The 16,086-nt window shown below is 41.4% G+C and overlaps 1 protein-coding gene across 1 annotated transcript in view; it reads right to left on the bottom strand.

Annotated features, from left to right (window-relative positions):
- KIF18A (kinesin family member 18A) overlaps window positions 1–16,086 on the bottom strand; it is a 107,184-nt gene that overhangs the window by 70,529 nt on the left and 20,569 nt on the right. Inside the window, exon 6 of the mRNA XM_074956964.1 lies at window positions 11,349–11,546. Coding sequence (XP_074813065.1) covers window positions 11,349–11,546 — 198 coding nt within the window. The remainder of the gene's footprint in view (window positions 1–11,348; window positions 11,547–16,086) is intronic.

The following is a 16,086-nucleotide window of genomic DNA, read 5'->3' as shown; positions in this document are numbered from 1 at the left end:
GTGAAGATGATCATGAAATGTTAGATTTTATAATTCTAAGGAAAGGAAAGCATGAGAGCAACAGAAAGAGTTTGTTAAAGTCTGTTGTCCTCAGAGAACTGGTAGGTAAGGTCCGATGGGAAGAAAATCTAAGGGAAAAAGTCGTTCAGGAAAGCTGGCAGTTTCTCAAGGAGACGTTATTAAAGGCACAACTGCAAACTATCCTGGTGCAAAGGAAAGATAGGAAAAAAAATAGGAAAAGGCCAATAGGGCTTCATCAGGAGCTCTTTAATGACCTGAAAATCAAAAAGGAATCCTACAAAAAGTGGGAACATGGACGAATTGCTAAGGAGGAGCACAAAAGAATAGTAAAATCATGTAGGGACAAAATCAGAAAGGTTAAGACACAAGATACATAGCAAGTGACATAAAAGTCAGTAAGAAGTGGTTCTTTAAATATATTAGGTGCAAGAGAAAGATGAGATACACCAAGTTCTCTACTTAGACGGGAAGGAAACCTAATAACTGATGACAGAGTGCTTAAAGCCTATTTTGCTTCATTTGTCACTGAAAAGGTTAATGGTGACCAGATAGTCAACACAATTAATATTAACAAGGGGGAAGGAATGTAAACCAAAACAGGGAAAGAATAGACTAAAGAATATTTAGATAAGTTGGATGTACTCAAGTTGGTAAAGCCTGATACATTTATCCTATGGCACTTAAATTAAGGAACTAGCTGAAGTAATTTTGGAAGCATTAGCAACTATATTTGCAAACTCATGGAGGACAGGTGAGTTTCCAGAGGACTGGAGAAGGGAAAACATAAAACCTATCATTGGAAAGGGAAACAAGGAGGACTCGGGGAATTATAGATTGAACAGTCTGACTTCAATAGTTGCAGAGCAACTGGAAAAATTAAACAATCAATTTGTAAGCACCTAGGGGATAACAGGATTATAAGGAATAGCTAGCATACATTTGTCAAAAACAAATTATGACAAATCAACATAATTTCCTCATTTGACAGGGTTACTGGCCAAGTGGAAGGGGGAGGGGAGCAGTAACGTGATATATCTTGATTTATTAAAGCTTTTAACACAGTCCCACATGACATTTTCATAAACAAACTACAGAAATGTGATCTAGATGAAAATTACTGTAAAGATGGGTGTATAACTGGTTGAAAGACTGTAGTTGAAGAGTAGTTACCAATGATTTGCTGTCAAACTGGGAGGGTATATCTAGTGAGGCCCCCCAGGTTTGTCCTGAGCCCAGTACTATTGAATATTTTCATTAAATGACTTGGATAACAGAGGGGGGGAACACTTAGAAAATTTGCAGATGACACCAAGCGGGGGTGGGTTGCAAGCACTTTGGAAAACAGGAGTAGAACTCAAAACAAACTCAACAAATTGAAGTCTGAACGCAACAAGATGAAATTCATAAAAAAGTACTATATTTCGGAAGGAAAAAAAAATCAAATTGAGAATTCAAAATGGGTAATAACTGCCTAGATGGTAATACTGCTGAAGAGGATCTGGGGGTCATAGTGAATCACAAACTGAATACGAGTCAACGATGTGATGCAGCTATGAAAAAGGCTAATGCATTCTGGGGTGTATTAACTGGAGTATTTACGTAAGACAAAGGAGGTAATTGCCCAGCTCTACTCGGCACTGGTGAAGCCTCAGCTGGAGTATTATGTCCAATTCTGGGCATCAAACTTTAGGGAAAATGTGGACAAATTGGAAAGAGTCCAGAGAAGAGTAACAAAAAATTATATAAAAGGTTTAGAAAACCTAATTTATTAGGAAGAAACTGGGCATATTTAGTCTTGAGAAAAGATGACTGAAGGAGGATCAGATAACAGTCTTCAATATGTAAAGGGCTGTTATAAAGAGGATTGGGTCAACTGTTTTTCATGTCCTCTGAAAGTAGTAATGGACTAAATCTGCAGCAAATGAGATTTAGGTTCGATATAATTAAAAAGGTTTTCATAGTAAGAGTAGTTAAGCCCTGGAACAGACTTCCAAGTGAGGTTGTCAAATCCCCATAATTGGAGATTTTTAAGAACAAGTTGGACAAACCCCTGTAATGGATTGTCTAGGTTTACTTGGTCCTGTCTCAGGGCATGGGTTGGACTTGATGACTTCTCAAGGTCCCATCTAGCCTTACGTTTCCACAATTCTATGACATGTGAGGCAGAGATTGTTTTTTTATGATTGTCCTCTACAATAGAAGGGATGTCCTCACCAGTCTCTCAGTTAGCAGGAATCTACTCCTTCCTGCTTCTCCATTGCTATTGCAGTTGCCTGCTTCTAACAAGCCTCCAGAAGGCTCTTCAAAAATTATCTAGCAATGCATTTTATACTATGAAGTGTAAGCAAAAGGGAGGCATTTTCCCCTTTCCAGATAAAGTGCAGCTGCTGTAAGTACTCATGATGGGAAGACACAAAGTGCACTTTTAATGTGGAACCTGAACACATAGTGCAAGCAGCAGTGTTAAAAATGTAATAGTTGTTATTTTAATCCAGAAAACTGAAATATTTTATTATGGAATATTCTGTAACCCTGTGATAAAGTGATGACCAAAATCCAATGCAACTAAGACAGACATCAGCTGAAACAATGTTTAGTTTTTCTTCCTTCACAAATTTCCTGCTGGCTAATTCCATAACTAATACAAAAGAGTGAGATGAAGTAATTAGTGCGATAGGCTAATGCCAATACTTTGCAAACACTTAACTATAAAAGAATTATGAAAAAGCCCTAACAGTGTGAAAATATTGAGTGGGAGCATCAGGACTGCAGCTTAACGGGTGACAGTACAGGAATCACAAAGACAGCAAGAGGCACTTCAGCTTCAAAAAGATTGATGCCACAGCTGTGCATTTATGACTACAACAGAAGTTATTCTTTTGAGGTCTTCCATTAAATATGCATTTTAGGCTTTTTTCAGGACTGCAGTTATGCAATAAATACCATCATTTAGATTATCAACTTTATTATTTAAAAATATCATGAGAGTTTGCTTAAACATAAGAAAAGATTTTGGGATTGTTCACTTCTGAAAGTGAATGAAAGTGGTTAGATAAGTTATTATTAAGATATTAAATATAATTAGGTAAGCACCAATAGAGTGTTTGGCATTGTACAGGATCCAACTAGCTCCTGCCCCATTATGAGTACACTTACAATCTAAGACCCAAGGTAGGTGAAGTAACATCATCAGGTCTAGATCTGGGGAAGAGCTCTGGGTGGCTCGAAAGTGTCTCTCTCTCTCACCAACAGAATTTGGTCCAATAAAAGATATGACCTCACCCACCTTGTCTCTCTAACATCCTGGGACTGACACAGCTACAGCTATGCTGGATACAATCTAAGAACCAGACATATAAGACTAGATAATACCTAGCTCTTAATACAGCACTTTTCATGACTACATCTTAAAGTGAATTCAGAGCCCTAAAGAAGATAGAAAAATAAAACAAAACTTGAACTCTCATTAGAATTAGTTTTCCCTGATTTCACTCAATGTAATAATGAAGTGGACAAAACTATTTTTAAAACTTTTTATAGATAATGAGGAAGAAACAAGTATATTAGAGTCATCTGAAGGAGGACAGCAGAGGTCTAGCGTATTAGACATGTGGCGCAAATATGTACTCGGCACAACTCAACCATTCCGCCACTGCTGCTATCCATGCAACAGTGGCTACAACGCTATTTATACACGTGCTAGCTTAATGAAAGCTAGTGTGAGCATGTGTATGTGAGCAGAGGAATCACAGCCCTACCTTGAAGTGTTATTCCTGCAAGAATTCTGTGCCACTGCACATGTAGAATTTGCACAGAAATTAATGGTTTTTGGGCAGAATTTCCTTTTCCTCCACAGAAATGGGCTGCAGAACTGCTGGCTGCCACTAGGGACTACTGGACCCAGCAGAGCCCAGCTCACACATAGAAGACACCGCTGGGGGAACAGGGAGGGAGCTGGAGGATTCGGAACTGCTGCAGGTCTCAGCATGCCCTGAAGGAAGGAGGCGGCCTGCAGGAAACTCCATACAAGCCTGGGACCCAGCATCAAGCTGTTTCTCCCTCTGGATCCGTGGGCTCTTGGTGTGTGCATGCGCGAATGTCTGGGCTGGGGGCCTGCAGCTGGGGTCTGGGTGGGGAGGGAGTAGGGGGTGCATGCGAGTGATTGGCCTGGAGGTGTGTAGCTGGGCTTGGGGGATAAAGAGTGCAGATTTCTGGTCCCCCTTCTGGATTCCGGGGGGAGGAAATGGATTGTCATAGGGGTTTCCTTAACTCTCTACTCCTGGAGGAATTTTTTTTGTCTCTGTATTGTTATAGACATAGTGCTGATAGGTATTTTGAAATAAAATTACCAAAATAATTGAAACTGGTGTGATTATATAGTGTTATTTTGACAAATAAAATTTGCAAAATTTTAAAATATTGTTCGCAGAATTCCCCCAGCAGTATAGTGTAGAAATAGCTATAGGGAGCAAGAAGGAGCTGGAGGAGGGATGTAAAGAGAGAAGTGACATGGCTTTACTGGTAGATAAGGAAGATTAACAGCTGCATTATGTACTTTAGAGGAGTGATCTGGGTTTTAGGGAGTCCAGAGAGGAGGAGGGGTTACAGTCATCAAGTCAAGAGATGTTTAGACAGCAGGACAAAAAAGAATGGTAAATTTTAAAAATATTGAATAGAAAGAAAAGACAAGATGAGGTGTCAGGCTGGAGAGAAATTGGAATTTAGGAACAAAATTAACTGTCATCTACTTTGACAGCTATCACTTTGTACATGAGCAGACATATGTACACAGAAATTAGATAAATTGTCCGATTATCTTTGTTTTAACCTCCTGCCAGATAAGTATGAGTGTTTCTTGGCCCAATTTATCCAAGTTAACTGGGCAAGAAGAGGAAAGTAACTATATTTTTGCCTCACTGCCTGTTCAGAGAATGGGGAGGGAATTTCCTTTGTACTGACACTAGCACGTGCTACTCCTTCAGATTTTGTATCACATTGGGTTTATTTTTCCTAGCACAAGTTTCTTTATGGTACAGCTTGCTGAAGGGGTTTGATAGTTACTCTTCCACAATTTAGCTCTGCAGTTCTCTGGTGCTGTTGATGTTGCAATACATTTTCTGTCAGATGAAATTTACAAGCACATTACCCTGCTTGACAGAAACAGTGAGCCACAAGGATTTCCTGAGGAGAAACTCCCACATGTTGTGTGTGACATTTTGCTGGCTTTTCTTTTGGCTGGGGTAACATTTTTCAACTATGCCAATTACATAGCCACCCCGACACAAACTTTCAAAAACATAAAACATTGAGTGAAATGCGCCTTGACTCCAGAAGGAAAAATACCCTCAGTCTTTTTTCTCCAATTATTTAAAACCATTTGGAAGACTGTATATCAGTGGTCTCAGGGCCCACAACTATGTTGTTAATGTAAGAATTGTCCAACATAGCATGTGTAGCTATAGTGGACAGGAATCTAAAGTTCTTAAGGCTCCAAGTTACAGGACCCCGTTACCAAGAAGAATGGACATCCTTTTTTCAGTTGCTGAAAATTCAGCATGGGGTAGCACGAAAACAATAAAATATTAAGCCCCTGCCAACATTTAGGATACTAAGCTTCTTGAAAGGATCAGAAAGGAAAAGCTGAAGTCCAAATTAGAGCTATGGTTTCCCCACTGTATTATCCGATTTCTCATTTGAATTGCAAACTTTTTAGTTTTGTAATAAAGAGGCAGCATGGTCCAATTATAGGACACCATGCTAGGCATTAAGAGAAGGGTTTTGTCTCTCATTTGCTGTGCGACTTAGCCAAATTGCAATCTGTGCCTCTGTTTCCCCATTGGTAAAATGGGGATAATGAATACTTACATACTTTGGTCAAGTGGGCTTGATAAATGGATACAAAGCAATATATTTACCAAGTTTTATATTATCATGCCATTATTGATAATCCGCAAATCTCAAGTATTTGAATATAATTAATAATCACACCTGAAACATAGAGGTTATGAAACTTTGAAGAGAACTACCTACAGCTGCAACATGTAATTTTTAAAATCCTATGCTCCATCACTTAGCTACATGCTCCACACTGAAAGTAACCAGTAATTTGAAGGAAATCTCCAAAGCAACAATCTGCTCTCTCAAACATATCTAGCTGTGAGGCATTATCCTGAGATATAATATGAACACAGGAAACATATGCATAAAACAAAACACAGACCTAAAATCTAAGGGCTATATTCTGCTGTCTCTGGTACACATCTCCTACCAATGTTAACAGACGCCACACTGAAACTTCCTGAGGAAGAATTTGGCCTGTTTTGTCTTACAGATACCCCTCTCCCCCTTGTGTTAACTTCTCTCCCCTGTATTTAGGCTCATTGATAAAATTAACTCTCCTTTTCTTCCTGCTATCCTAGCAGATTAGGGTTTCTATAAGTCCCACCATTTCTCAGTATATCCCATGTCCTGCAAGTCTAGCTGAACAAAGTCAGTTAACTTTGCTTAGGGAAGCCTCATCAATATGATGCCATGAAATCACTTGGTATTCCACAAGTGAAATTACCAAAAGTGGCAGCCCTAAGCAGTATGCTCTTATCCTTGATTTTCACTTTGCTTTATTACACTAAATCTGTGTGTCACAGTGAAATGTGAGGAGAGGTGAGGGGAGAGAATCCAAGAGTCACATCTACAGTAACTATGGATTTGAAAAAACGAAGACCATTTATGCATAAGTAGGTAACTAACTGGGCAATTATTTTGGAAAATACCTGCCCTGCAACACCTAACATGAATGCTGAGTACTGAGAATAGATCAAGTAGCCTATTCTTTAAACCTAAGTATAAATGAGTGAAAAAAATTCAGCCTAATTTGCAACACGTTGCTTCAGATTTCTGTTAGTTTCTTGCCTGAATGCAGGGCCAAATGAAAAAAAAAAAAAAGTGGTCATTTAATAGCTTCATTGGGAAAAAGACAAGACAATTCTAGTACATATCATGCTACAAAAATGAAGGGACCCAAAAGTATTTCTGTGATCTGGAATATGGACTATTGTTTGTGACGTGGCAACTCACTATCTTTGTTTGTATTTGTAATAATCTGATATTTTTTCATACTTAAATTACAGATTTGTTTTTACCTGTGTTCCCATTTATTTTATGTACTAGGATTTTGGCTCAGCATGTTATGGTTGTAAAAATAACCTCCTAATGTGAATCAAATATAAACTTATGCACTATCATCTTCCTAATATGCAGACAACTTTGATGTATCTGTTGCTGTGCTCATAGCTTTGCAAAGCAGCAGCAAAAGAGTGGAATTAGCAAGATTGGTCAGTTTCTCTACTGCTGTTCAGAACAAATTGGGCAGCAGTGAAATTGTCAAAAAATCATGTCTATTACATACTGATGCTGGAACTCAAAAACAAAAGGCTAAGATGAGTAAAATAGAAACCAGTTTCCCCTAAGCACTAGGCAGGCTGGGGGATAAGGGTTGGAAAAGGTTGGTGGAAGAGAACAAACAAACAAACCCCTTTCTTCTCTGTTCCAGCAGACAGAAAAAAAGCAGGGCTTCATGTTTCTATAACACTCACTAGCCAAGAGTTGATGAGAAATATTGAGCCTCTGCAAATCAGGGTTTGCTGTGTCTGGACATGGAAGAAATCTATGTATACTCCCCATTACAAGCAGCTGGAGCTGTGACTTAGGTTCTCAAGACACTGTCCCAGACCTTACTGCTGGTTTTCTCCATCTTCACATTGTGTATTGTTTGCTGACAAGCATGTTTAACCCTCAAGCTAGTAAGTTTATGTTACAGTTTCCTCCCCTCTCCCTCCAAGGCCTGCATTAAAAGTAGCCTGCTTGGAGCCACTTCTAAATTTGCCTTTTTTTTTTTTAAAAAGGGATGTCCCAAGGCAGAGAGTATGCAGCACACCATGAAAGAAAAACCTTACCCATAAGTCTACCCCCCTGAAGTGCAGACTCACTAGATCCTGCTCTAGGAGATGCCCAGCATACACTAGACTCTGATGTTACACTCTCCACACAACTATGCTGCAGTCTGGAGCCAGCTTATAGGGGTAATACCAGTAGTTTTTTTTAAAAAACAAAAGAAAACACATTACAGTGTGTGTGTGTGTGTGTGTGTGTGTGTGTAATCAAATATAATACATAATACAATTGCTGTAACTTGTTAACATCTTATTTTATATTCCATGGGATCTCTTAAAAAAAAAAAAAGACAGCAATGTTGTTTAAGCATTACATTACACTAAAGTCCATAGCTAGCTGGCACAAGTTAATAACATCCCCCAAGCTTCTCTAACATGGCTTGGAGCAGAAAATCAGGGCACTATAACAGTTTTTTTGGTTCTTGCCTATTTCTTTCCCCCTCTCCCGGGCTGCTGGGTGAGGGAGGGAGCAAACATCCATTCTGCAATAGGCACTCCCTACACTCAGGCAGTCAGTTGATCTCCTTACCTGCTCTCCCTGGGGCTCCTACATCCTAGCAGGGAAACAGGCAATAAAGTAGCCAGTGATACTCTTCTCCATTCCCTGTAACTCGGTAGAGAGTCAGAGCAGCTGTAGCAAGAACTGAACAGTTGCTGTTCAGAGCGCTTTAGCCTCACATCAAAGTTGCTTTGGGTGGCTGAAGGGAAAGCCGTTGAGATTCCAAGGCCAGAGTGAACCATTATGATACAAAAAGGGACCAGTTGTGGAAGCAGGGCCTCTTACTTCCTCCCTGTTGTAACAAGACTGGTCCAGCCACTTAAAAGGTGCAGTGTGGATCAGGAATACATCTTCAGTTCATAATCAAATTGAAGTTTTCTAAATATAGTTGCCCACAAGGGCCACAGCGGTCACAAATGGCCCCAGCCCACATGTGGGATGCCACTGTGGTAGATGTTATAAGCCATGGCTCACAATCATGGAAAGATTCTAAAGCAGTTTAACAGGAGGTAGGCCACGTCTGTTGGTCCATTGTAATGACAGTACATATACACAACCCTCAATTCTGAATCCTAAGTTTCAATGCAGTTATAACCACTCTCTCCATTTTATCTACAAAACCAGTAGCAATCCAATGAAGCAAGAAAGAGAAGGCTAGTAGGGACAGGAAATAGCAATACATAAAGAAAACTTTAATAGTAACTTTTCCCCCCTCCTTCATGAGGATACTTCTGCAGATCCCTCAAGAAGGCACTTATGTAAATAAGGACTGAAGGACTTATTCCTGAAATTAACTTCCGATCTGGCTCTAGAGTTGAGAGTACAGCTGAATACATGAAATGAATGAATTAAAGTAAGTGGCAGGCTTACAAATTTCAAAGGATACATTATGTACTTCTGGGTGCATTCTGCGCCAAAAAATTTAAAAATTCTGCACACGGTATTTTAAAATTCTGCAAATTTTATTTGTCAAAATAACACTACATAATCACACCAGTTTCAATTATTTTGACAATTTATTTCAAAATACTTGTCAGCAAGTATGTCTGTAACAATACAGAGACACACAAAAATCCCCCCAGGAGTAGAGAGTTAAAGAAACCCCTACGACAACCCAGTTCCTGTTCCTTTGACCTCTCCCCCTCCAGAGGCCAGCCGGGGGGCCAGACACCCACAACTCCTTCCCCCCAGACCCAGCCAATAAACCCAAACTCCCCTTCTCCAGTCGTGGAATCCCCCCAGCCCAGATACCCGCATCCTCTCCCCCCAGCCCAGATACCCACATCCCCTCACCCCCAGAACCCATCTGCAACTGCCCCCCAGCCCAACCACAGGGCCCCCCGGGGCAGTGTCTTCTATGTATGAGCTGGGCTCAGGGGTGGGAGAGGACTGCATCCCCCCCCAAAGGCTATGAACAAGAAGAATGACTTCTGGAACAGCATGGTACTCTACCAGAAATAGCGCTATACTCTTTTCTATTCACTTTATACACACAAGCCTCTCTGAATATGCTTGATGGCTTTGGAGAAGAGATATGAAAGATAAATAAATGGTTTGGTTTATCTTTGGTATAAACTTTGAATGACAAACTTGAATGAACTTTAGTGACACGTTATCTCATCATTGGGAAATATTGTACAAGAAGAGAGTCCTTCACCTAAGGATTTCACTAACCTACCTAGATGAGATGGCAACCGATAAAGAAACTAAAGGAAAATAATGTAATGAAGAAATGGTTAAACAACATAATCCCAGTAGTTCTAAAAGAGCAGCCAGGAAGTGGCAGGGTCACATTCCAATAGCGAACAGGTTGTGGGATACAGATCTGACAACCCTTTCAAGTAACATTTTACAACAAGTGGGTGAGGAATGAAGTTTGCTAAAAAGGGCAATAAAACACTGAAAGCCATAAAACATTCACATTCTGCATGTGTTAATGATTTGTTAATTATGTAGACCTAACAAACGCTGTAATTCTCAATGATACTCTTTAGCTGTAGTATTACAAACTTCACTTCATTATTGTGATGTCTCAAACATTTTCTCTTGTGTATTATTTAAAACGACCTAAAGCAAACTTCAGAGAAGAAATAGCCATTTAATGAACCTTGAGGCACAATCCTGCCTCTTCTTTATCTACAGTAGGTAATTTAGTATTGTGGAAGCAGGCAAGCGTTTAGGAGACATGAATATTATACACCCGAGGGCAAAAACTTTTCCTTTTACGAACAGATGAATTCTACGATGTAATGTTTGTGGGACAGGAACAAAAACTTATTTACCCTTATGAATCCCTCTCTCTCAAGCATTTTAGGTATGTAACAAGGGGATCCTAGAGTGACACTTTATTCAGGCATGTAGCGCAATGCTTAAAGCCTGGACATATTTTTCATTGGATAAATGTTCTAAAGCTAAAGGTTGGGAAAAGCAGTGTGCTACATTTTTATATAAAAATCTACATATAGTTAAGCTAACTAATTACTACAAAAATTCTAACTAAACGAATTTGGCAATCAAGGAGAAGATGATGCTGGTAATGAGACTGCTAGCACTAGTGATACAAGAGGCATTCAGGACTCTTATAAAAGGCTCCCTCCCTATAAGTGCACATGAAATATGACATCAGCACTCAGTGTGTGCTCACCATACAACAGTTAAGCTGCTTTAGATTGTTCAGTGATTGCAAAGTATAGCAGACAATTCCTACAGTGGGAGTCCACAGGGAAAGAAGTTTTTATATATTTTCTAAATTAGTGCACATATTAGAAAATATAAGGCAAGATTGTATTCTTTTTAATGATACTCCCTCTGGTTAAATGGTATAAGGAAAAGTTGACATGTGTGCACGTTTATTGTATCTGAAACAAAGCAGCACTTACCTTTGGATCCGCCAAGGCATTAATAACATTTCCAAGAGCTAGCAGTGAACGGTTAATGTTGGTCCCTTCTCTAAAACGAGCTCCTTTGGAATTTGTGGCACTGGCACGTTCAGACCCTGCCAGGTCAATGAGGGACATTTTGGCAATACGAACATTTTGACTGATACTTGCTGTTTTATCTTGCTGCCTTAAATAAATCTATAAAAGAAAAAAAAAACTGCAAGGATTAAAAAAACAACCACCACCACCCTCTCCCCAAGCAATAGCTCTTATTTAAAGGACAATACAATTCCACATCATAAGGATAGTTACATAAAAATGTTTGTGTAGGTGTTTACAAAGTACTGCCTGGAGTTATCACTCTGTACATACTGAAGTATTAAGCAGAAATTACTATTTAGGGGAGAGGGACAGAGTGCGATAAGTTCAAAGATTATCTGCTCCCCTCCAACAAGTCGTAATATTGTATGCTCCCCACTTTATGTAGTAATAGGAGAAAATTCAAGTTTACCTGCTAAAGACACGAATGCACTTTCAAATCAGTCTTGCAGACTTCAGACTAAAATGGCTTTTTTTTCTTCGAGATGTATATAATGCAATGGTCATTTTAAATGTAATGTGTCTTGTCCAAAAAAGACAGAATATAGTTTTTAAATTCACAGTGTAGAGTCCCAAGTGCCATAAGAAAAGAGAGTGGATGTTCTGATCTTCAGTAAAGAGATGTTACTGGTAAGTAACTGTAGCTCAGCAGTATTGCCCATTCATTCACATTGTGGAAAAAACGATTGCCTACCTTTTCATAACTGTTGTTCTTTGAGATGCGTTGCTCATGTCCATTCCATTCTAGGTGTGCGAGCGCCCGTGTGTACACTCAGATATTTTTGTCTTAGTGGTATCCGTAGGGTCAGCTGTAGTGCCCTCTGGAGTGCCACACTCATGCACTGGTATAACAGGCGCTGCCGACCCTATGCCCTCTCAGTTCCTTCTTGCCGGCAACTCTGACGGGGGTAGACGGGCAGGTATGGAATTGACGTGAGCAAGACATCTCGAAGAAGAGTTATGAAAAAGGTAGGTAACCATGTTTTCTTCTTTGAGTGCTTGCTCACGTCAATTCCATTCTAGGTGACTCACAAGCAATATCCGCAGAGGTGGGCTCAGAGTTCATAGTCTAGCGGCATGCAGTACTGCTCTATCGAAGGCAGCATCGTCTCGGGCTTGCTGGGTAAGTGCGTAATGGGACGTTAACATGTGGACAGACGAGCAGGTGGGCGCCCTACAGATGTCCTGGATAAGCACTTGGGCTAGGAAACCTGCTGAAGAGGCTTGTGCCCTGGTTGAATGGGCAGTTACTATCACTGGAGGTAGCACCCTTGCCTGATTGTAACAGCGAATGCAGACAATCATCCAAGAAGAAATTCTTGAGCGGACATCAGATGCCCTTTCATCCTGTAGGCCACCGCAATGAACAATTGCGTCGACTTGCAGAATGGCTTGGTCCTTTGAATGTAAAAGGCTAGAGTCCTCCTGATGTCTAGGGAATGCACCCTACGCTCCTCCGACTTATGCGGCTTAGGAAAAAAGACAAGTAACAAAATGTCCTGGCCCATATGAAACTGTGAGATAACCTTGGGCAGGAAAGCCAGGTGTGGCCACAGCTGGACCTTGTCTTTGTAGAAGACTCTATAGGGCGGTTCCGAGGCAAGCGGCCTAATCTGGGAGACCTGATCTCGGAGACCTGTCAGCCAGATGTTATTGCAACTAGGAACGTGACATTCCAGGACAGGAGGAGGAGAGAGCAGGAAGCCAGAGGCTCGAATGGGGATCACTTGAGCTGCGACAGCACAAGATTCAGGTCCTATGGTGGAACGGGGTCCCCGACGTGTGGGTAGAGGTGCTTGAGGCCCTTGAAGAACCTGGCAGTCATGTCCTGGGTGAAACCCGACCTACCCTTGAGCAGTGGACGGAAGGCCGAAATAGCAGCCAAGTGGACCTTTACAGATGAAAGGCACAGGCCTTGGAGCTTGAGATACGGAAGGTAGTCTGATAAAACCATATTTTCTGTATCTAACTTGGTCTAACGGTCACGTAATTCATCAATTCTCTAGGAATGTTCTCTTCACAGAGATTTTTTCCCCGAACAGTCTAAAAAATGTTTGAACAGAGGAGCTGTGTTGTAATCTGGGCTCATAGACACAGCTCTCATTTGGGACTACGAGGCAAAAGGGACAGACAGACAAACACACACACACGATGCACCCTACAGTAGCAGGTACTGAAAGAAATACTCCAAAAGTGGCTTTAAATAGTCTGTTCCACTGCAGTGCCCATTGCACTTTGAATACATTGAAATGGAAAAACCAGTCTCTTGTGGCAAAGGACCTACTCTAAGCAGCCCCAGTAGCATATGGAGCAAACCCTTCATAAACTTGATTACTGTAGGGTACATAAAGACAGTTGATCCATACACTGGAAGGTGGAAAATTGGAATAGCAGCCAAATGACATCCAACTAGAAGTTGAAGAGTTTTAAATTTGTTCCAAGTGTAATAAGAATGACGGTCACCAATTCACTCCCCTTTGAACTGCTCAAATTCTCTCTTCTGGTTGTTCAAGTAGAACACCCTCAACTAAAGCCAGGTCCACACCACAAACTTACGTTTGTATAACCAGGTTCTCAGTGGTCTGAAAAATCCACACCCCTGAGCAATGTAGTTATACCAACCTAAACTCCAGTGTATACAGCGCTGTCAACAGGAGTAAACATAGCTAATCTTTCCTGAAGGAGGATTAACTATGCCAAAGGGAGGAGCTCTCCAGTCAGTGTAGGAGCATCTTCACTAAAACGTGACAGTGGTGCAGTTGCGCCACTGCAGCTTTTTACATGTAGACCTGCCCTAACTCTTCCAGCAACCTAAGATTCTAGTTGCAGATCCAATAAACTGACATGGGTGGAGACACTTCAACCTTGAGATCCAGTAAACTGAAAAACAGGACTTGTAGTTCCAAAGTCAAACACTGGATGTCGGGACAAATCTACCAACTACCATGCCAGGGCTATTGACAGCATCTTGGGTACATACCAATTCATGTTCAGAAAGACTTCCTGAATCAACAATATCAGAGGGCATTCACAGAGGAATTCCTGATCCAAGTCCAGAGAAAGACAGTCATGATGTTGGGTCTTCCTTGACCCTGAAGCAGACCTGGACTCAATGGGCATTACCAATTAATGGAAAGAGACCTAACTGTGATTCATTTCACTTGTAGAACAGGTGATGCAACACAGACTTCATAAACCATTTGTGATGTTGACTATAATCTCTACTAAAAAAAGACTACCAAGACATCTTTCCATGGTAGGTGAGTCATTTGTGGAGGTTATCCTCCCAGAGCAGAAAAACTTAGGTGCATCTGGCTAGATCAAACCATCCTTTAACAGTTGGTGAATACATGGCCCTAATCTTGCCCATCAGAATTTGGACAGGTTTGGAAGATTTGACCAGAGTGAAAACCTTGCAAGCCAGACAAACAACACTTATCTTCAGTATCATGATGTGGCATCTTGTTTCCTTCAGAGTTCATAAAACTTGTGGAGGATGGAGATCTAGGTGAGCACTCCAGTCCACCAGCTGAAACTATTCTTATGGTAAGGGAGGATGAGAAAGGAGCTGTGACAGGCACACATTTCCACTGAGTCTCTCAGTAAAGCATCTTATATGACATGTTGTGGCTCAGGTGTTCATAGTGTTGAAGTGTGGGCAGTACCACCACAGCCAGCCCAAAGGTCAGGTAGTGAAAGATGTTACTCGAGTTCACTGGTGAAGAACTTGTCCTTTGGCACCTCTGCAGCGAGACAGACGTAAAGTATTCTTTGTGTATACAAAACTCCTGAACTCTGTGCACTTTCCTGAGAGCCAAAGTCTAGATATAGACAAGGGTGCTCGTATGTCTGAGAAAAATACAGCAGTCAGAGATTTAGTGAGCCACTCTTCGCAGTTGGTTGTGTTATACTCCCTGCCTCTGGTTGACAAACATGCATCTGACAACTTCAAAATCTCTTATGCAGAGCTTAGGGTCAATGGTGTTGACTCATCAGAACAGATTCAGTAAGCCCAGTATGGCGACATCAGTGGCACTCATTTGGGGCACAGGTCCCTTCTGAAAAGTGGTTCCCCAAAGTCAATCTCAGCTCTGCACTCAGCTGACTCAGACACTTTGACCATTTTTGCAAGTGGTCCTTCACATGGAATTGTGCTTGATCCTTAGCATCCTCAGTTTACCTGAAGGACTCAGGATTTTGGTGTTTCTCATGTAGAGCACAGAGCCTTAACAAGTAGGTCTCCAAAACTGATACTGGAGTTATACAGCACTAGGTTTATTTTTTTAAACAGTTTGGTCTGACCCAAATTTCCAACAAGTTTTGGTACTCCCATTCCTAGGGGTGGATTTACCATGAAAACACACAGTGCCCTGGCACAGGGTCCCCCAACAACAGGGGGCCCCAGGCCAGGCACTCAGTCAGCTCAGCACCAGTGCACCCCCTGCAGAGGTGGGGGAGGGGGGCACTTCTCCACGGGAGAGGAGCTGCAGGGATAGAAGCTGTGGGGAAGCAGGAGGGCAGGGAAGGAGGCTCACCTGCAGCCTCAGGGGAGCAGGCGGGAGATGCAGCCGGCCGGAGTGCTGCGAATGCGGGCTGGAGGACTCAGGAGGAGCACAGGGCAGCTGCGCAGCCGGCTGGA

The sequence above is a fragment of the Natator depressus genome, chromosome 6 (genome assembly GCF_965152275.1).
Source record: "Natator depressus isolate rNatDep1 chromosome 6, rNatDep2.hap1, whole genome shotgun sequence".
NCBI lineage: Eukaryota > Metazoa > Chordata > Testudines > Cheloniidae > Natator > Natator depressus.
Note: the sequence above shows the minus strand (reverse complement) of the source record. Positions and strands in the feature narration are given on the sequence as shown.